A 22,368-nucleotide genomic window follows, 5' to 3' on the forward strand; every position below is an offset into this window, starting at 1 on the left:
TTTATTGGGTTGAATTGACTGTATTATAGAAATGCCTTTTAAGAAAGCCACTTTAACAACATTAAACTAAAATGTCCACTAGATATCTTAATTTAAAAAAATCGATTTCCACGTGAAGACGACTGTGATTCAAGCTAATAATACAAATATCAATTTAAATATCACCATAAACTTTTGTAGGGCCAGAAATAAAGTATAAGATAGGCTATATAATCTATTTATACTAAATCATGAGAAATATTTTATCTGTTTAAGGGAGGCGGTCTAAAATTAATATGAGTACGATTTATCATGGACTTATGATAAGACACAGCTTAATTTATCTTTATTTTTTAAATGAATCTTAGGATAACAGGGCTTCGTGAGAACATGTATAAATACTGCAGGGTGGAAGAATTATAGCCTAACTTTAATCTCACCATAAAATGCAGAGGGTCCTCTATTGTCTGACTTAAAAAACGTGAGCGTGGAAAAAAACCGAGGTGACCCACAACGGAATATTTTACAACTAAACTTATCCAAACTTTAGAGTCAGACCGATGACATTTTCGCAGCAAATGCCAAAAATTGGTTTATTTAGTCAGCACACACAGTCAGTCCTTTATTCGCCCGCCTAGGGACACTGTTGCGCGTTAGTTGGCATTTGGAGGTGCAGCTTCCCTCTGAGTCTGGTTGTGACTCTTGCTCGGAGTTTTCCGTATATCATACATGCCAGTAAAGTTTTTTTTTTTGACATTTTTATTTTGTTAGTAATATGGTTTTTGTTTTCGCGTAATTGGCTTTTAATTATCCTACATATTTCCCAGCTTACACTGATACCACAAACTACGATCCTCCTAACCTCCGTGTATGCGTACTGTACATCTCCGAGAAGTTGAAGCGCCTCCTCCATCTTCAACTCTGCACTGGCAGAAAGATACTCTCGATCAGCATGTTACATTTTTCAGGATTTGTGAGTTGATATCGCGCTCCTATCAAGGTATGTTGCCATTTCCATTACATATATATAGAAGACGAAATGTGTTTGGCAATTAGAGAGGGGAATGTGGACAGGAAGATCACTAGATCAGTGCTAGAGCCTGCGGTTTGTGGGAGTTTAACCAGCGTCCTCTCAAACAGTTGACTTTACGCAACGCAGAGGACGAGGAAATTAAAAACGCGTTGACACTTAAAGATAATCTACACTCATTAATCCTAGTTCTAGCCTGTATTCAGGGTGAAAAACACAAAATACTGCAGATCATTGTGAACATATACAGTAAAGAAAATAATTCAGTTCCTGTTTTTTATATGTAGGCTACGTATAAGATGTTGTATAATATTATGTTTATATTATATTGATACCCTATTATATGCGTAAGTAGGCTACAAGTGAACAGATTCCACTGCAAACTGTACTGTCTTTCTTAAATTATTTACTTTTGCATGTCACACATTCAGGCCTTGTCAGAGCTGACCTAATTCTGCTCAGCCAAAAAAAGAAAAGGAAAGAAAAAATCAGGCAAAACCTGTTTACATGGGTCTAACAGCAAGTTAGTGTTACCCTGTAATGACGTTTCATTTTAATATGTTTTTTTGGGAAATGCATAGTGATACATAGGGATTTCTTTTACTTCTTACCATTACCTTTCACTTCCCAGGTAGTGAAACCTTTAATTACTCCAGCTGTTTTGCGTCTTGGCTGGTTGCTGTGTTTCTGTTTCACATTCTACATCCTCATATAAAAAGTACGTGCTGTGTGAAGACTAGGATATGTTGGCACACACACAGGACTACTTCAACAGCCTGCATGCACTCATTGTAAGCTGCAGAACAAGGGCAGTGTGAACTGGCACTGTCAAAAGTTGGACCACTGATGCGAACTACGTGACCAGTTCTGTGAACACACAGACTCTCTACGTGCTCTCAGTCCTCTCAGTAATAATACGCTTTGGTGAACAGCTGAGAAAAGGCTCATTGACCTTGATGTGCTATCTCAGCACTCGCAAGCACGCGCGCCCGCCCGCACACACACGCACACACACGCACACATTCAAATTTCTTATCAACATATCTTATTAGCTTAGAAGCTTATTCTACCATCATAAAGAGAAATGCTTAAAGCAGCTAAAAATAATCTTCCCACCACCTCTTCTGCAAATGAACGCCCTGCTGCACATGATAATGGTCACGATGTCATACACTCACTATCTATGCTCAGTCAGATTGGCCATTTGACATCAAAGATACATTTCTTTTTACTGGCGTCTTTCTGTCTTCCTGCGCGTGTGGAGCATTTACATTCGCTTTCTCACAAACACTCTCTGTCAGCCCAGTCCTTCTACCATGCGTTTGTGGCTCAGAACACTTCCCCCCTGTCAAAATGCAAAAGAGTTCGCAGATGTGTCTTAAGCAACTGTCCTTCCTTAAGAAATTACAGTAATAAGTCTGTTACTGTCTGTCTGACTGTTGAGGCTGTGGCAGCTCTCAAAAGTGGATAAATGTAATTTCTTGTATTGTTAACTCACAGTTGCATTGCTAAATGTGAACAGCTGAAAACCTGTTTAATTTATGTGTTTCATCTTTCTTTCAGGCTCTAAATGTTTCATTTCATGACTGAGATGTTCTCCTGAGTTTAAGTTCACATCTTGACAAAGGCTTAATCTACTGACAGCAGACAATGGCTTCCAATATAATTGTAAGTATTGATGAGTATGTGAAGTATTGAGTTCAGTAAAACCAGTTGAAGTGGTGAGATTCTTGTTTCAATTAATGCACCAAATACTTCTGTATTAGGCTTTAGCTTTTAGGTTCTATGTAATAAGCATAAAGAAATTCAAAGCAATTTTGGACAAAAATGGTAATAAACATCTCAAGTTCACAGACATGTTTATTATCACTGTGGATTTTACAAGCTACAGCCCTGTGGGACTGTTAAAAGTCTCTCAACGCTTTCGGTTTTAAAGGTTTGTGCATGGTTAATCAAAACTGTATCACCTCCATTACAACATTACACACCACAGGCCTTCACATACAAAGTGTGTTAGACTACCGGTGTCCCTCATGAATAGTCACACCTTAAAACTGTTGTGAACATGAATAGATGTCTGAAGATTGCATAAAACATTGACACAAAAAACAACACAGAAAAAAAGAAATATAACTTCTGTTCTTTATCATTGCATAGGATCAGTGATGGATATTTATGTTGGACAAAGGGGACATTTCTTTATGAGATTAATGTACTCCAAAAATGCTTGAATTCATGTTTGCATGCTGTTTATCACTGGAGACATTAGCACAGACTGCAGTGTAGCTTGAATTTTAGCATGTTTTTAAAGTGAGTATTATGCCGTTATCATGTTATCCAGATGGAAGAAAGTAAATATTAATCATGTGAACGCAGCCAGGAAATTCATTTTACAGTGAATGTGACAATCAGTGTCAGCTTGCCAAAAACAGCAGATGTTCTCACTGATTGACACATGAACCTGTTGTGAACCTGCTTACATAATGTGTAAATTATATTTCTCATGCATTATAGGTTATGCTATTGATTAGCTCTGTGATTTGTATCATCCTGGATGCTGTCAATCCATTTAAAATCATGCATTGTTAACCTAAATCTGAAAGAATGCAGGAAAGCTGAATGCAAGTAGAAAAAAGACAAGTTGTAGATGTTTTATTTGACATTTTAAAGGACAGCTGGTGCTTTTGTCAATATTGAAAAGATAATATTTTTCTGATATTATTTGTCCCAATTCTAATGTTCTTCTTAGTCTCATTAATGCGTTTCTTTATACACCCCAACATGCTTGTCCTGTTAGTGGTTTCCTCAGAAATGTGAAAAATTCCCGTTTGTTGTTGACAAAACTGTGATCATCAGAGCACACATGACCTGTGACCTACCTGCGTATGACCCATCCATTTTACACAGTTTGAGCCTGTCTCTTTATCTTCTAAAGGAAGTTATTGTTAGGCAAACAGTTGGACCAAGCAGCCTAATAATTAACGAACAGCAGTCTCGCTTCATGTGCTGTGCCAGCAAATTTTAAGCATGTAGTAGTGGAACCACTGATCCAACTCGATCCTATCTGGACATGTTCAGCCTCTCCAATTTTAGACCAATTTCAAAACTGTGAGAATGTTGAACTCACACAATTGCCATCTGTTTTATACCTTCGTGGCATTCTTGAGGTTTTCCAGTCTAGTTTTAAAGCCCTCCACAGCACTGAATCTGCACTTTTAATAGGTTTTAATGATCTTTTATTATCTACTGATTCTGGGGATTTTTGTGCCTTTAGATCTTACAGCTACATTTGACAGTAGACTATAGTATCACCTCTTGCCTGGAGCATTGTGTTGGCATTAAAGGTAAAGCTTTGTAGTGATTCAGGTCTTACTTGTCTGACAGAGGTTTTTCTGTCAGCCTTGGTGACTCTGTATCCTGCTCAGCGTCTCTCCGTCATGGAATCCCTCAGGGTTCTTGAGCCAATCCTTTTTTTCTTTTACATACTCAACTTTCGGTACATCCTTACAAATTATGGCATCTCGTTTCACTGTTAAGCAGACGAGATTCAAATTGACCTACCTTTGAAATGAGAAGATGCAAACTATTTAAAGCCTTTGTTGTACTGTCTCAGGGACATCAAACTTAGATGGCCTTGAATTATTTAAACTTTAATGAGAGTAAAACTGAGCCTGATATTTGGACCCAGTTGTACCTGTGCTGCCCCTCACTTGGACCAGTGTGCCCTGGAATCATATTAAAAACCCACTGTAAAAAATCTGGGTGTGATAATGGACAATGATTTTAAATTGGACAAAAAGATAAACTCAGGAACCAAATCAAGCTTTTCCCAGCCGAGGCTCTTATCCAAGGTCAAGCCTTTCGTATCTTTTAAGGATTTTGAAAGGGTCATACTATACATGCTTTTATCTGATGTTGATGATAGCTAGGCCTCTTACTACGCTTGAAGTTGGTCCAGAATATTGCAGCTGGTCTTTTAAAAAGGACATGCAAGCGAGAGCACATTTCCCTCGTACTGGCCTCCCTTCACTGATTTTATTGTTTGCCTGCAAGCAATCTACTTCCAACCTCAAGGTTACTCAGGTCCACTGACCAGTTGCTTCAGTTTGTCCTAAGATTAAGGTTGAAGCATATAGGACATTATGCCTTTGCAGTTGTAACCCCCAAACTCTAAACTGAGTTACCTCTGCATGTTAGGCTGGCCCCCTGCCAATTTTAAAATCCTGTCTTAGAACACATCTTTATTCCTTTGCTTTTAAATTATTATGCAAGTTGTTTATCTTTTTCTTATGGTTTTATTGCTTTTATAATGTTATTGCCCTTTTGTCTTTGAAGCTGGTCTTTATTGTGTTGTTTTATGGTTTTTGCTGTTTTTATTGTACAACACTTTGGTCAACTGTTATTTTTAAATGTGCTTTATGAATAAATTTGACTTGACTTGTGTGGTTTGATATGTCTCACATGAGGCAGTGACACTAAACTGACTGTTGTATTACAGGTGGAACAACAGTTCTCTCACAAATTCACAGTGACGGTAGTTAAAGCAGAAAACGTCACCAAAGGAGCGCTGGGTGACCTGCGTGAGTCTGAATACATTTCTTGCTCCTTTTGCATTTTACTCCAACAAGAATCTTGTTCACAAATTTTATTTTGCTGACTGGGGGGGATACTGTGAGTTTGGGGAATTCACAAACTTAAATTCAGTTTGAATGTGTGTTCGCAGTGGACACACCAGATCCCTATGTAGAGCTGGTCATCCCGACGGCTCCGGAGAGCAGAAAGAAAACAGCGCACATAGACAATGACATCAACCCAAAATGGAACGAGACCTTTCACTTTATATTAGACCCCAACCAGCAGAATGTCCTGGAGGTAAGAACTGCATTTTCTGGTTTATTTTAGTCCAGTATTATCTATCCCTGTACAGATGGCCGGGATATAGTGGAGAGTAAACCCAAATTAACAGTTTATCATTCTTTATAGCCTGATATGGGGTAATCTGATTTATGCAGTGTTAGATTAAAGCCATCAAAGAAAAACGTTTTTATTTTATATTGATGGTTATTTAACTAGACTGGTTGGTCATGATTTAAAGGGGTGCATTTTAATATATTATGCCAGAATAATGAATGTGTTGCTCTCACCATGAACTTTACTTTACACCGCTATTGTTTATTTCAATCAGATAACATTAATGGATGCCAATTATGTGATGGATGAGACACTTGGAACAGCGTCCTTCGACATCAGCAAGCTCAAAGTAGGCCAGACAAAGATGGAGACTTTCCTCATTGGCAAAGTAAGACATTTCACCTTAGCATGAAAGGCGCTTTGTGCAGCCAAGCACTGTCAAAACTTATAGAGGGTTAATTTACGTTTTAATTAAGATTCCACAGTTTCCAAAGAAATTAGATAAGAGATAAGAGCTTCAGTGAATCACTGCAGAGACAGAAAATACACTATACTGCATGTGTATGGAGGCTAGAGTGTGCCATCAGAATAATGTTAGACTTTTTGATACTTAATAATAACAGATTAATCATAAAGATTAAAAAAAATATAAAAAGTGATTGATTACATTTCTATTTAATTAATGCAATGATTATGCAAAAAGGTTTTAAATCCACCTTTATTGTGGTCTACTGAACATTCCCCTCTCTTTCCTTCTTATTTTCATTTTCACTTTGTTCATTTATTCTGTTTGTAGTGTTTACCTGTTGACAAAAACACCAACCAAAATCAGCAGCTTCTTTACTGTACTATAACCATGTGTTTCATTGTTTCGACAGGCAACCAAAGTGTACTTAGAGATGCTACTGGAAATCTGGTATGTACTCTAATCAATATCAATCACCTCACTTATTGTTATTTAATTTCAATTGTTAGTATTCACTCTGACATAAACCTGAAGGCCCTGTGAAATGCAGTACAGGTAGTATCTAATGCAGAGTGTACTCGAGAATACGCTGACATTTAAGTACTCTATACACAGAAATTCACACGAAGCAGCACAGACACTAAAATTAGAACTTAAAGCGGCGTGACTCAGTAACAACAATATAAGTGTGTAAGTTAATATGGATCACTCCATAGAGGTCGTTGCAAGGGTTTGGAAATTCCATACATATTTGAAAGATTAGTAATTACGGAAAGGTGAGTAGTGAGAGAGGTAATGACTGTTTGTCAGTTGACGTGTGCTTCTCACCAGACGACCCAGAGGCATCTAACTTGACCAGAAGATCAGTTTCAACATCATTAGTAGAGTTTCGTAGACTGGACTGCCCCTCTGCAAACATGTAAAATGTATTTGACTTCCCAGTCCTATCAGAGAATCTAATTTCCATTATTTGTATTTACAGCACAAAACTGGACCTGCGGTTCAGCCTGGCCCTCTGTGAAGAAGAGAAACAGTTCAGACAGACCCGCAGAGAAAGAGTGATGCTGGGTATCAAGAAGCTGCTGGACATGGAGAAGCCTCGTTTCCTCCCCAGCTCTCCAGAAGAGGTACGTGCAGAGCAGCAAAATGTTCATCAATATGAAAACTTTTTGTAATAATTTATGTAAATCAGTGATGTGATCAAAACATAAAAAAATATTTCATGTGACATGAAAAATAAATAGCTGCTGTGGGCTGACAGAAAGCCATTCATGTTGCAGCAACATTGGACTCATACTTAAAGGAATAGTTTAACCTTTTAAGAATCACTTTCTGGCTAATTAGCTAATTGAGAAGCTTGATAGCACTCATATTTTTCTCTAAAATATGAAGTTAAAGCCAGCAGTTAGCTTACAGTAGTTTAGCACAAGGATAATGTGATAATGATGTTCAATAAAAATAGTGGAGATAACTTTGAAGTACAAACAAACATTTGAACATTTGTCTCTTGCTTTTAGGTAATGTAACCAGAGTTGCTGCAGACTTGCTGACTTGCTAAATTCAAAACTGTGAACGTGCGCTTTGACAAACTGTGTTCTCAGCTTATAATAACACATCAATGTTTTTCACACATGAGGCATGCAGTGAGCTTTAAAAGCTTCTTGCTCTGCACACACTGCTCTGAGCCTAGCAAAGTTTCATTTTCTCACTGGTTATAGCTTTGGCTAGACGCCTCTGGGGCTGGCTGTAATCTCTCGCCAAGCCTGGTCATGTCTGCAACATGTGCCGGAAGCTCCAGAGGAATTAGATAACCAGCTACGGTCTTCCACTGTGCTCCAACATATCATAACTTGATATCCAAGAGGGAGTTCTGGAACAAATATATGTATGTATTACATATATTTGTCAGAATATATGTTACTGAAGATTAACACACAGTACAGATAGGAAGCAATGTTGCACAATAGCAATTAAGAAATAGTTGAAAATTTTGAAGGGACAAGTGTAAAAATGTTGCAAAACGTGACGCAACTGGCATGGCTCTCTCATTGTTTAGAGTCAAAGGAAGGAAGTTACTCAAACTGAGAGAATGAGATAAGAAAAAAAATACAAGACAAACTAGTGTGTAATTATGCGATTAAGTACACCCCCGTCTACCGTCTTTATGACACTCTCCTGTATATGTGTGTGTGTGTGTATGTGTATGTGTGTTACAGGTGCCAGTCATAGCCATAGTGGGTTCAGGAGGTGGTTTCCGTGCCATGGTTGGCTTCTCAGGTGTGATGAAGGCGCTGTTTGAGTCTGGTGTCCTGGATTGCGCCACCTATGTCGCTGGTCTCTCTGGATCCACCTGGTCAGTTTTACCTCCTCTCTTCTGTCTTTTCTCCTGACCCCTTTTACACTTTCTCTTTTTTTAATCTTCCTCTTTGTTGTCACTGCCTCAATTCTTCTATCCTAAATTCTCTCTGACTCTCCTCGGTGTCGTCTCCTCACTCTTCTGGCAAACTTTCCTGCCATCCTCTGCTGGTATGAAGCTGTCATCAAGCGAGCACTTCTGGCTTATTTCAGTCTCCATCTTCATGTTTGTGGAGTGACTAATTGGATTTGACTTCCTTACAAGTACAGTAAACCTCTATGGTCTAATAAAGAGCAGTGTGTGTTTTTTTAAGCATGTATTGAGGGACTCCACAACATTTCATATCAGACTTACATTTATGCAATGTGTCTTTCTGTCTGATTGCCTCAATGGGCCTATCTAATTCTTTTTTTACCCCTATAGGTACATGTCCACTCTCTATTCCCACACTGAGTTTCCAAATAAGGGCCCAAAGGAGATCAACATCGAGCTGATGAAAAGAGTTAGCAGTAACCCGCTGAGGCTCTTGCTGCCCCAACACATCACCAACTACATTCAGGCCCTGTGGAGCAAAAAAGCCTTAGGGCAGCCTGTAACCTTCACCGATATCTTCGGTATGCTCATAGGAGAGACGCTTATACCTGCGGTAAGAGCCGTCTGAGAGCTGATGTTTGTTTTAATTTTGATGGAATTTCTTATTTCTCTGTCTGCTTTTTGCTCACCAGTACGTCAATCAGCTTCTTACAGTAACCCTGCATTTCATTTCCTCTCTTTTCTTTTTAAATTGATCTCACCCAAACCTAATTTAAACTTTATATTTTCAGTTCTGTGCAGTGTTTCTTCCCCTTTATTTATATTTCTGCTTTTTTTTAATTTGACTCTCAAAAAAACATGAAAGTCACAATGAGACCTAAATCTGATTCCTACCTGCAGAGTTTTGCATGTAAGAATAATGTTTGAGCAGCTACTTTGTGTGTGAATAAATGAATGTGAGCGTAAATGATTCAGACTGTTCTCTTCAATCAGAGGATGGACACCAAGCTGAGTGAATTTCAGGAGAAAGTAAACCAGGGCCAGTGTCCCCTTCCTCTCTTCACATGTCTGCATGTCAAGCCAGATGTTTCTGAGCTCATGTTTGCAGGTAAATATTTTTCTTTTTTTGAGTATTTGCTTGTGCTGTATTCAAGCATCTGTTGCATGCACTGTACAGTATGTCCTTCACAGAAATATTTTGCATATGTAATGAGTAACTAGAGGGAGCTCAGATCAGCTTGGCCACATGCAAAATAACAAGCGATACATATTTCCTTGTAATGATACTATGCTGCCACAGAGATGATGTGTCATGACGTGGTTGACTGTCATCTAAAAACTGCTTTGCGGTAGCTGTGTTATATCAAGGAACTGAGAAATGTGCACAAAGCCACCACAGGCTCTCGGTTAGTCCCATCTTGCATAGTACTTGCTCATTGTTATTTTAGCCTACACAGCAATAGTATACACCATGCGTCACTGGAACTGATATTTCAATAGAAAACACAATCAAGGAACGACGAAATCTGTCATCTTTGATAGATTAGTGAATAAAACGATGAGCTGCTGAAGCCATAAACCATTGTGATACCATTGAGAGTCAAGTTTATGATGTGCCGATGAGACTGTCTGAGTATGTTTTAGTTTCACATTCAAAATACATTTGATATTCTAAAAATACCAAGAAAATTTAATCACAGTAGCTGAAATTCCACTTAAATCTTTGTATGCTAATTTGTTGGATGACATTACACACCTGACTCTGTCTTGGTGCTAAATGAAGTAAACAATTACAACTTGAATTGTTATAGGTGTTGGACTTTTGGTGTTACAGTGTCACTTAATTTGATGTTTAGCAGGGACGGATTAAGGTGTTCACAAGATCCGGGGCTAACCCCAGAGCACACAGGGCCGATTTTTTATATGCAGAATTTTATTTTACAGCATTGTATGACTACTGCAAACATTAATAGTAGTAGTAGTGATTTATTTTGGTCCTCATTAACAATTTCTAAAAAAACAATGCACTTAAAAATGAAAAGATAAATAACAATAAGGAATTAGATAAAAAATAAAACTTTTTTTTTTTTAATTGGATTTCACTCAGTAACACTGCTTCAACTGAATTCAGATTGAGTCAGCAGTTGGTTGAAACCGCTGATCAGAATAAATGACTAACCACATTTAAAATAAAATAGATTAGGGGCTTTTGAGAAAACATTGGGGGTTGCATTCCCAAAAGCCACCCTCTAGCTCCACCCCTGATGTTTAGAGAACCAAAAAATGACTTCTTAGCTATGTCTGCTCTTTCATAGATGGAACAGAAACTTAAATGAACACACTTCAAAGATAACAATGATAATAATGACCTACTTAGAGACCCTTATTGAAAATATCTCACTCAGGGTGTTGGACACACCCTCATTGTGAAGTATGACACATCACATACATTTCACACTAGCGCTGTCTCTAAGCAGTGGCCACTAGCAGTTTGAAATTTTAGGTGTCAGTATTTTGCAGCTTCAGTCTGATATGCGTTAAACTGAGGCCAAACTCATTCCTAATCTACAATCACATGTTTTTTTCCCGTTACTTCTTGTTCACACCTACACTTAAAAAAGTCCTACATTTGACACAATGGAAAATACCTCACCGTCAAAAGAAAGCTTAAGTAAAGTTAAGCCTTGAAATAATCTGCACACTTAAAAGGCAATTATTGGCTGAAAGGTGAAAGAGACTTAATGTGTCTGTGTGTATGTTTGTGTCCATTTGTGTCACTTGCATGCCTGAGGGGTTGTGTGTATGTGGGTGTTACAGGTGTTGCGACATGTGCGTTGTCACAAAACCATGATTCCACTCCCCCGACACACAGACACACACACACACACACACACACACACACACACACACACACACACACACACACACCTGACGTAGTGTTATAGAGTTATCTATATGTGAAAACCTGTTGGTCAAGTTAGATTGATCACAGCCATTTGACCAACTCACCAAGCCAGTGTAGAGCCAACATGGTGCTTCTATCACTCATCACTGTCTGGGATGATAGATTAGGGAATAACAGGTCAAACTAGACAATAAGGAGAATGTCGGCCTTTGTTATTTCTGTCATTGGTTTTAAGTAGAGTACTGTTTTTGTAATGTGAAAGCTGTTGTGTTCGCTGACACTGGTTTTAAGTCATGGGTATGGTTGAGTTGGACAATGTAGCTCAGTTTTCATCTTATTTTGTATTGTGTAAGAAATAAGATAAAAGAGAATGGACCCTGGTGTGGAATTGATTTGTGGGCCTTCCAGCCCTTTGGTTCCTCCCACTCTCTCTGCATTGTTTTGTTGCAAACTATCAAACAGGTAGAGTGCACACTGCAGACAACACAGAGGCCCAACCAACCAGTGGAATATTGTGCCACCCTGAGCTTACTGTGTGTCATTTAGTTGGGAATAAGAAAAATATCAGCTGAAGTGATATACGTTTTAAAATGAGAAAAATGAAAGATTTTAGGCATCAGTGGTGGATATTCCAAATTAATGAAACTACCACAAACTCATTACCACACAGTGAAGCCTTGCTTTGTGATCCAAATTTAGATACAGCTGAAGAGATTACCATAACCCTAATCCGTTAAGTGTAATTTGTTGCACTTTTACAATATAGTATATGAAGTCAGTGTTAAAAAAGTTCTTAAAAATTAAATTTAAAGTTTCAGTTTAAATCAAGTATTAAAGGACCAATGTGCAGGATTAAGTGACATGTAGTGTGTAGGAGAACCTATGGCGGCTGTGAAACTCACAAAAAATGTGAAAGCCCCTCTCTAGAGCCAGTGTTTAATACAAACCCAGCTGCCACAGATGCAGGTCTAAAGGAATTTTATTCCCTGAGTGTTGACTTGAAGGTGTCTAGTCCAAGAATACAGACAGTGCTTATACATGACCTTTTTTTCGGTGCCTCAATGTGACATTTTCTAACCACGTATACTAACTGCACATTCATTGCATTTTCTGAGAACAAAAACACCCTGTTAACAACAGTGCTAACACAGTGGTCGGTGACAGGTGCTTTTTCCAAATATGCCAAAATCCTGTTATGTTTATGTTACATTAAAACTGAGGTTTTGACTTTCAGACTGGGTGGAGTTCAGCCCTTATGAAATTGGGATGGCCAAGTACGGCACCTTCATGACCCCTGACTTGTTTGGAAGCAAGTTCTTTATGGGAACTGTTGTCAAGAAATACGAGGAAAATCCTCTTCATTTTCTAATGGGTGAGAGACATGTTTTTTATATATGTCCACTGAACACAATGGTCAGATTTTATATCATATTTAATAACAGTATGTTTGTGCTTCACCAGGTGTGTGGGGCAGCGCTTTCTCAATCCTTTTCAACAGAGTGCTGGGGGTCAAAGACACAGTTGGTGGCAGCACCATGGAAGAGGAGTTAGGTAAGCCATCTCTGTTCCTCTTTCTGTGTTTTGTACAGCACAGCATTTTTTCTTTATGAATTGAAAATAGTATACATATAAATACTGCAATAAGCTAATAGCATTGTGGTATAAAATAATGTAATTGTCATGCTCCAATAATGATTCTTTTGACAAATTTTCCAAAACTGGCCAAATACACAAAGTTTTGTGCATATGCATTGCAAAAATTCAAAATTCTTTTTACATAATTGTGAATGTATTATTTTTTGTGTAGGAATGTGTTACTCACATCCAAAGTATGATTTGAATGATTATTTTACTCATGTAATATTGAAACTTGAAACTAATCTCACATCTCATCATAGTCCGTAATTTATGTTAGTCATGGGTACTTTGCGTAAGTGAGTGTAAGTGTTTCTAGATAATGCCTTTGTCTTTGCTATGTATTTATCTATTGATTAGATGACAGTTTTGATTTGAAAACACAAACATGTTACACCCTTCTAGTGAAAATGACATTCAGTTGTGTCTGAGATTGGTCTCTGTCTCTTTGTGTCTCTCATGCTATAATTATCTTAACACAGTAAGACACAATAAGGTATTTTCACATCTGTAAAAATAGCCTTTCTAAAATTAGCTCTGTGTGCTTCCTGTGATTGTACTGACAGCTCATCGGATGTTTGGTCTAGTTGAATGTATTTGTTTAGGGTGGCACACCTCTGACAATGCATTGCTGTGTTAAGAATGTCTTCACCCAGTTAAAGAATGCATTAGTTTATTAGATGTATTGCATTTCTGCCAGGGCTTATTTTGATAGGGATAAACAATAGACAGTAAATTTGATAATGGAACAAAAGCATTCTATCAGGTGCAGCGTTGGTGTTTGGTATATATCTGTTTTGGTTCTGTAAGCTGGTGAGTGAAACTGTTGTGTGTCTTACAGAGCAAATCAAACCACAGCACATCGTCGGAGAGGACAGTCTAGACAATGATGATGGGCCACGTCAAGGTGAGCTAAGAGATGCATGATTCATAGCACGCACTTAACTGTGCAGTATAGTTAAATTCATTATAAAAAATACTCTGTTTGTATCTGAGGGGCCTAACAATCATGTTGGTGTAATTTCTTTCACATAAAACACCTGCAAAGCAGATTTTAAAAATACATTAAATTTTGCATTGTGTACATCCATGTTTGCTAGCTCGCAGTCTTTTTCTCAATCATCTTTGTTGGAACATTACTAATTTTCCGATCAGTGTAATAGCTTGAAACTAGTAGCACTGTATTTTTTGCAAAGCTCCAGGTTAGGGTAGTGACCTCAGTAACCTTATTTTGCCTAAACTATGTTGCAAATTCTTCTAGTAATATTGCAGGAAAGCCACACTTCCTAGTTCAATTCTTTGCAATTACATTGAAGGACGGCTGTCCTGGGCAAAGCATGCTTAATAGTATTTCTCTCTCATTGTGTTGGTGTAAAGGTGGCACAGAGAACCCGGAGGCAGAGGATGAGTACCATCGCACCGCTCAGGCCAGCTGGGTTCAACGAATGGTCACGTCACTTTTCAGTGACTCTTCCTTGTTCAACACAAGAGAGGGCCGGGCCGGGAAGGTACCTGAAAATGTTTACTGGAAACCATGATAATATATGACACCACATGTGCTCACATTGCTTTCAGGTTTCACCTTCCCTGTATTCAAATTCACAACAACCTTCCTCTTTATCTCTCCATGTCACCCTCTAACCAGGTGCATAATTTCATGCTGGGCCTGAACCTAAACACCAACATCCCGTTCTCTCCTGTGAGTGAGGTCACATTCCAAGCCCCTACACCGGATGAGGAGGTGGATGCTGTCACAGGTGAGATGGATAAATGATTGCTTTTTTTTCTTAAAGATTTCACTATTGCAGTAGCCAAGCAAACAAAAAAAGGACATGATCATTTTACATCCTGCTGTTTCTTTATTATCCAGTCTGGCAGTGTTTAGGAACTGTATAGAATCGCAATAGGATTGATAATGAGATATTTGGAAATGGATAATCATAACTGAGCAGTGCACTATGTTTTGATTTGCAAGTCTATGCATGTGAATCCAATTATAGTTTAGGTTGTGTATATCAAACCTTACCCACACTCAATATATATTTTAATACTGACAACATTATGCCAAAAAGTTATTATGCCATAAATGTTATGTTGTTGTTTGTATGAAAGATAAACTAGTCAGACTTGTATTAAAAATAATGTTTTCTTATGTTAAAGCAGCATTAATTGATTTTTGGCAGTGTAAAAAAAACTGTAAACACAACAGTGACACAACTATCACCTTATAAAGTTGTTGTGGGGAACACTAACAGTTGCCTATTTGCACATATAGCAGACATGGATCAACATTAGCATTTATTTGAAGTTGCATTTCCTCCTGTTGAGTGAAGTCAAATATTCACTCTCCTTTTGGCCCTGTTTTGATCTCAGCTTAACTGCCAAATGCTCCATTATTTTCAACCATTATCATCTGTTTGGTTTGGTTTGGTGCTTGGTAGGTAGTGTACAATTGGTTTATCAGATTTTCTTTCAGTGAAAACAGCTGCCTGTTGTGGCTGGAAAGAAAATTTGATGACTTTAAAACCAAAAGAGGGAGCTGAAAGCCCTGTAGAGCTGAGGGGAATGGCTGGGTTATTTTCTGTGAGTTCATAAATTCACGTTTACTTTCAGATCAGGGAATAATCTTAGCCCAACATTGACATAAAGAAATACAGCTTTTAATAGGAAAAGCTATTTAAACTCTTTCACTCTCTTCCTCCTATCTTAGACCCATTTTTGTCTTTTTGGTTAAGCACCTGCTCAAATTTTGAAGGTTTAGAGTGCATAGGGGCTTAGAACATTATGATGGACGGATATGATGTCCAGAGTTGATAACATTTGCGATTTGGTGCAAAATCTAACCATTTCTGACCAATTGAGAATTGATAAAAATGATCAAAATATCACTTTAAGACATTAGGACCTTCGGGAACACCATGGAAAAATTGATGCTGTGATGTGGTATCAAAGTCCTTTGACATCTGGAGATTTGGCGAGTGTTTCTCTTCTGGAAATTGCTCAAAAGCCTCCTTAGGGCGCACCCACACTAGGCAATCGTACCGTGCCCAAGCACGTTTGCCCCCTAAAGTCCGGATTATTTGGCTAGTGTGAGTGCAAGTGTACCGTGCTTGAGTACGGTACACTTCACTGGCCCAATATGGTTGGAAGAGGTGTGCTTGAGCACAGTACACTTGGTCATGCATGCACACTAGGGATTCATATTTTTCCCGAAAACAAGACATTTTAAATCCCGGGAAATCAACGATTTTTAAAAGGCAATATTAGCTGAGCAACACTAAATGCAACAAGGAGACATTATGCATATATAGGTTCCCAATCCACTATTTTTTATGTATTATTTTATCATTATTAAGGCAAAAGAACTCAATTTATGTCCATAGACATTATAATGAATAGGCTATAGGCTTAATATTAGTTTGCATCCAGCATGCTGCGTGGACTTCATTACTTCTGCTGCACTACCACAATTATGAAATGTTAAGTTTATTGTCTGTGACTGTGACCCTCATAAAAGTAATATTTTACAAATCTGCATTAGATATAATGCATATAAACTAAAGTCATTTGGCAACTTCTAAGTCATTCAGTTAAACTAAGTCTATTCCTGCGGGCGTGAATGATCAAGTGATTGAACTTTCTTACTTTTACTGGAGTAAAGAGTTGAATCAGTACGTCTGCTTTTACAAGAGTCTTTTTTTACACAAGTATCTGTAGTACTGCATACAACACAGGCATGACTTAGAAGAACATGCTTGCACTTTTTAATCATAGTGCGTTGTGTTAACTGATCGGCTGTGTTGTGTTTTACTGGCGCACAGCACGCGAACACACACCTGTGCATGTTTTATGAGAGTAAACTGTCCGCCTATGTTTTTGTGCAATGTATGTGTCGGAAGCAACCATGCTTGAGTACACTTGGGGTTTGAGGTAATGTGAGTGCGGGCCAGCAGGGAACAGGGGAGGGGGACATGCGTGCTTCAGCACAGTACGGAGCAACTGGCCCTAGTGTGAGTGTGCCCTTATTGTCAACATACCCAGGAAATGGTCTCACTACAATGAAATGGCTACTATGGGGATCATTATTACACATGACTATTATTGGGCTTATTGAATCCACAAGCATCTTAGCTTTCCAGTCATACAATTCCAAGACTGTTAAGGGACCCTAGTTTATAGAAATATTCAAATACACCTTTTTCAGACTAGGCTAAAATAAGATATTAATACTACATGCAAAAACCTGCATGTTTTTTCCCCAAACTGTATGGGATTAGCAAAAAGTGGGCATCTCTGTAAATGGGAGACTCTTGGGCACCCTTAGAATACATTATTATTCAAATATTTTGAAATGATAGGTCAAAGGGACCTCTTTGAAAATGGCTATACCAGTTTTTGGGTGCTATTTGGCCCCCTTCTTGACATGACATGGTTGTTATCTCAGATCTTCCAGTTTAATGTGATTTCAGTATATTCACTGTAGCTTAACACGCTATAGCATCTGAAAGATATGTTCAATTTTGGCCCAGGATAACAGCGTTCTTGGGGAGTTTGAGAGGTTAAAACATGTTTGTTTAGCAGATCAAGGTAGTTTTACTACAGGTACTAAAATGCAGCTGTGGTATTGGCACCAGTATGGACATTTTTTCAAATGATGCTTAACTTAACTTCCAGAGAACTTCCCATATGTGAGTCACAGTACTGTTCAATCAGCAGAATTGTTTGTTTTGAATAAAATGTGCCTGCAGACAATCATGTTTCTTCATCATTTAATTTGATTTTCTTAGATCCAGATGAGTTTGATCGTATCTATGAGCCTCTGGATGTGAAGAGCAAGAAGATCCATGTGGTGGACAGCGGCCTAACCTACAACCTTCCCTACCCCCTCATCCTGCGACCGCAGCGTGGTGTTGATCTCATCATCTCCTTTGACTTTTCTGCACGACCCAGCGACTCCAGCCCCCCGTTTAAGGTGAGAGTCCAACTTTTTGCAAAGTCAAGAGTCGCAGAAAATGATTCCTGCAAGGTGAGAATCAAGTACAAAGCTACATAATTTTTAAATTTACACTTTAGGAGCTCCTGTTGGCAGAAAAGTGGGCTCGAATGAACAAGCTCCCATTCCCCAAGATTGACCCAAAAGTCTTTGATCGAGAGGGCCTGAAGGAATGCTACGTCTTCAAACCAAAAAAAGGCGAAAAGAACTGCCCCACTGTCATCCACTTTGTCCTGGTCAACATCAACTTCAGGAAATTCAAAGCGCCTGGTAAGTGCGTGTGCATGTGGTGAGGTTTCCACATGTGCGAGGGGGAAAATATGCCAAGGCTATCTGGATTATTATAATAATGCTGTTTTACCGGCATGGCACATGAGGCATCCCTTCCGCGAAGTTGCACTGGAATTCAACCATATTGGGTAAGCCGTGGACAGATTTTTGTGTCTAGTCAGAAGCTGGGCCCCTCATCTGAGTGACCCTAATGAAAGAAGTCTGCTCAGGGTCAACGTGGTAAATGGTACAGAATGGTGTGTTTGTCTTTAAGCGCACCTGCATTTTGCTGTGTGTGAGCGTGCATGCACGCACAGACGTGAAGCACATTCAGTGTTTTATGAGCTGTTAGCATGAATTATGGTGCTAGAGGAGCCAGGTGGTGGTAGGGAATCTCTCAGTCCGGTGGGAGACTTCTGTGTGTAAACAGGCCATACATCATGAGACATACAACGGCTCACTTTATCTCCTCCTCCCCACCTCAGTGCCTCTTTACATACAGTAGGTCATCTGCCTACATACTTCCGCAGTCTGTTTATGGACATTACATAAGGGTTTTGCACTCAGAGCCAAAAGACGTGCAAAGGAATCACACCATATATGGACTTCCCCTCTGTGGAAAAGGAAATTAGAGGCTGTAAACCATTACAGAATCAGTTTAGTATTGAATGCTTGCATTTTCCAAGCTGTAAGTTTTTCCTTCACGTGGCCTTTCATATGATGATAGAAGTTTTCCACAAAAAGTAGCTGATGATCCGGTGTGAGTAAAGCAAACTAACTTTGATTCTACTTTTATTTTCATATGCAATCACGCACTATTAAGTTGTGAACTCTTTGTGGCTTGCCTAGTCTCTGGCTACAAAGAAATGATAATAATGAACGTAAATGTCTTCACCACTAGATAAGATCAACACACGATTGTTTTTTAATTGCCTCAGTAAGTTGTACATTTAACATGATTTAAACTTTGAAACATTTCAACTCAGCTTTTTAGCCAATATTGATGGGAAATGCTAAAAAAGGTGGTGCGATTGTTGTGTCAACTGCTGTTTTCAAGATCAATAATAAAACTTCAAACAACATATATTATATATTTAGTCCCTGATACCTACTCTATGTTTATCCCACTGGCACAGCTTTTATTTACTTACTTACTTACTTCTTTATTAATAGGTGTTCCCAGAGAGACTGAGAAAGAGAAGGAGGTGGCAGATTTTGACATCTTTGACGACCCAGAGTCGCCATTCTCCACCTTTAATTTCCAGTACCCCAACGAGGCCTTCACCCGACTCCATGACCTCATGGAGTTCAACACTCTCAACAACTTGGAGGTCAGTTCTTTCTTTACAGGATATTTACTGGCGCCAAGCAACTTCAAACAGTTGCAATGTCTGCAGTCTTCACTACCTCATTTGTTGCCTCATTAATTGGTATTCAGTGTTGTCCATGGGTTTTGCATTTTTGTGCTGTCACTACACAAATATTAGTTTATTGCACAACATTGAAAATTTTATATTTGGAAAGGCCGCCTAAGACCAGATAGTACAAGTTTGGTTAAGTCTCTGACTGACTTTCACTTACTGTATCTGAGTCACATCCGTGCTGAGTAAGGGTTCAAATCTGATGCTTATTTAGACAGACCTGCACTGTCATGTTTTACTGAACACCACAATACAGGTACATTTCAGCTTAATTATGTGGCACCAATATATGGAAAACTACATTCTTCAATTAAATGGTATTAACATTATTATTTGAATTGCTGGAAAAAAACCTGCTGGAAAAAAACAGAGGTCTGGAACCAGGTCTCTGTTTTAATAATAATGCTCTTATTCGAGCGACATTCTACTTCGCTCAGAAAGTTAGCATGGCCACCAAGACAAAATTTTCACCTGACATAGGGAACCAATCACAGAATGGGGAGGTGGGCTCAAGACGATGACGCCAGTAGAGTGACTCTGTTTACAGTGCCCTACAGCATGAGACTTCAAACACATGAATGCATCCTGATCTTTATATATTTAATAACCTGAAGGTCCCAATAATATCTCAGTCAATGTTGCAAAAAATGTTTCATTTTCAAGTATCCATCACCTCATTTCTTTTAATAATAAATCTAAATATGAATGTATACTAAATACATCATGAAACTAAAGCACTTTGTTGGATGAAGGTTCAAGTCAACGTTGAGACCTCTTCTTGCAAAAACCCTAACCCTGAACAACAAACAAAGAAACAAAAAAAACAGAAAAATCTCAGAATAGGTTTATTTTGAAATACAAATCAATACATCTAAGGTAGCATTATTTTTCCTTATTGATGATCAAGTATGGCATTTTGGTATTAATCTCTGTATTTGTCCCCAATAGGTGATTAAAGAGGCCATCAAGGAGCGCATTGTGGCCCGGAAAGAAAATCCCTCAGGCCTCTCTCTCCCTTTCTCGCTCAGTGAGATCCCGAAGAAGAGATTTCTCAAAAGAGAGCCAAAACCCTGGAATCTCCTTGGAAATGATAACGAGTAGCCTGATTTAAGGTAGAGACTTTGCATAAGCAGACTTTAGGGATTTTTTGGGGAAGAAAATCTGATCATGTGTTGATCTCTTTTCTCTGTTTTTACCCATGAGGACATGTTAAACTCTGGATTTTAGAAAACTGCATTATAAGGAGATTTTATTGAGAATCTTAATGTTTACTGATGATTAAAAAAAAAAAGTCCCATGATAACTTTCATACAAAACACAGTGAGAATTTTGACTTCTGGGAAACCTGGCTTTGCTGTCAGTGTTGCCCACAAACAACTGATGGTTGCTTTCACTGTGGCTGTGAGAGAGGCTGGATATTCAAACACTGCAATGTGACTGGATTGGTGGCTCCATCACAAACAGCAAGAGACAGTTTGTGAGACCTACTTTTTTGTTTTTGATACTTACTGAGAATCTCTGAAATACACTCTTTGTTCTCCATGTTTGAAAGAAATGTCCCAGTGCTCATTCCACTTTCATGCATCATGTGAATTTTCTACTCGAGCTGCAACATTCCCATTTCTAGTGGACACCTCTCGGCCTCGGCTCGTGCTGCTGAGAGTTCATTTGTATCTTTCCTGTGACTTTACATGCAATCATGCTGTTTTTAAACTTTGCTGTCAGTTGTTTGAATGCACTTCAATAAGCCTCACCTGTAGTGTACCTGTTTGTCTGCTGAACTTTTTCCATCTTAAACGTGTGGCTGCAGAACATGCTAATCTCCATGTTTTTGTTTTTTCACTCGATGGCTCGTCTAAACATGTAATTCTGTTTGATAACATAGAAGAGGCGCTCGTATTGGTTTTGTTTGATGGCAACTCCTAAACACGCCAAGTGCACCCCCTCTCGATACCTCAAACATCTCAATGTTGTTTACCCACCTACAGGGTAGGAGCACTCCCTGCTTCCCTGTAGGGAGTGTCTCATATTAAAGCGACCATTTTGGAAAAACAAAACTTGATACCATGGAAACAGCCCCCGCTACTCTCCTTCTCTCTTTCTGTTTCTCTCTCTCCATCGGGATGAAGGCGTGTTTATTTTCCTGACCGTGTTGTTTCAGGTTGCCTTTTAGATACCGACACAGTTTGTTTTTCTCGGGCCATTTCCTCCTCCCACAACCCAGCTCGATGCAAGATTCCTCAAACTCCCTCATGTGCTGAATGGGAGCTTAAGTCAGAGAAAAGACAGGCTGGGTAGAGTGGCGAGTGTGATTATGAGACCCACTTGCAGCTAAAAACAGTGGCTCTCAGCGGCACTCAGTGGAATTT

At 38.8% G+C, this 22,368-nt stretch overlaps 1 protein-coding gene across 1 annotated transcript; it reads left to right on the plus strand.

Moving 5' to 3' along the window:
- The first annotated feature begins 709 nt into the window (after positions 1-709).
- On the plus strand, positions 710-21,199 carry pla2g4ab (phospholipase A2, group IVAb (cytosolic, calcium-dependent)). Its single transcript, XM_053322613.1, has 19 exons — positions 710-979; positions 2,573-2,677; positions 5,508-5,589; positions 5,733-5,881; positions 6,195-6,308; positions 6,799-6,836; positions 7,369-7,513; positions 8,603-8,739; positions 9,166-9,388; positions 9,769-9,883; positions 12,915-13,052; positions 13,142-13,231; positions 14,157-14,222; positions 14,693-14,823; positions 14,961-15,072; positions 18,103-18,287; positions 18,389-18,578; positions 19,752-19,909; positions 20,948-21,199. The coding sequence occupies exons 2-19, from the start codon at positions 2,660-2,662 to the stop codon at positions 21,098-21,100; spliced, it is 2,244 nt and encodes a 747-aa protein (XP_053178588.1). The 5' UTR covers positions 710-979; positions 2,573-2,659; the 3' UTR covers positions 21,101-21,199.
- Positions 21,200-22,368: the final 1,169 nt, after the last annotated feature.

This window comes from Scomber japonicus, chromosome 7, assembly GCF_027409825.1.
Source record: "Scomber japonicus isolate fScoJap1 chromosome 7, fScoJap1.pri, whole genome shotgun sequence".
Taxonomy (NCBI): domain Eukaryota; kingdom Metazoa; phylum Chordata; class Actinopteri; order Scombriformes; family Scombridae; genus Scomber; species Scomber japonicus.

Bases quoted from the DNA above. Each gene is read 5' to 3' on its own strand.
- pla2g4ab (XM_053322613.1), top strand. The intron at 6,309-6,798 runs GTAAGACATTTC...TTGTTTCGACAG, and splicing joins AGACTTTCCTCATTGGCAAA to GCAACCAAAGTGTACTTAGA. The intron at 13,232-14,156 runs GTAAGCCATCTC...TGTGTCTTACAG, and splicing joins CACCATGGAAGAGGAGTTAG to AGCAAATCAAACCACAGCAC.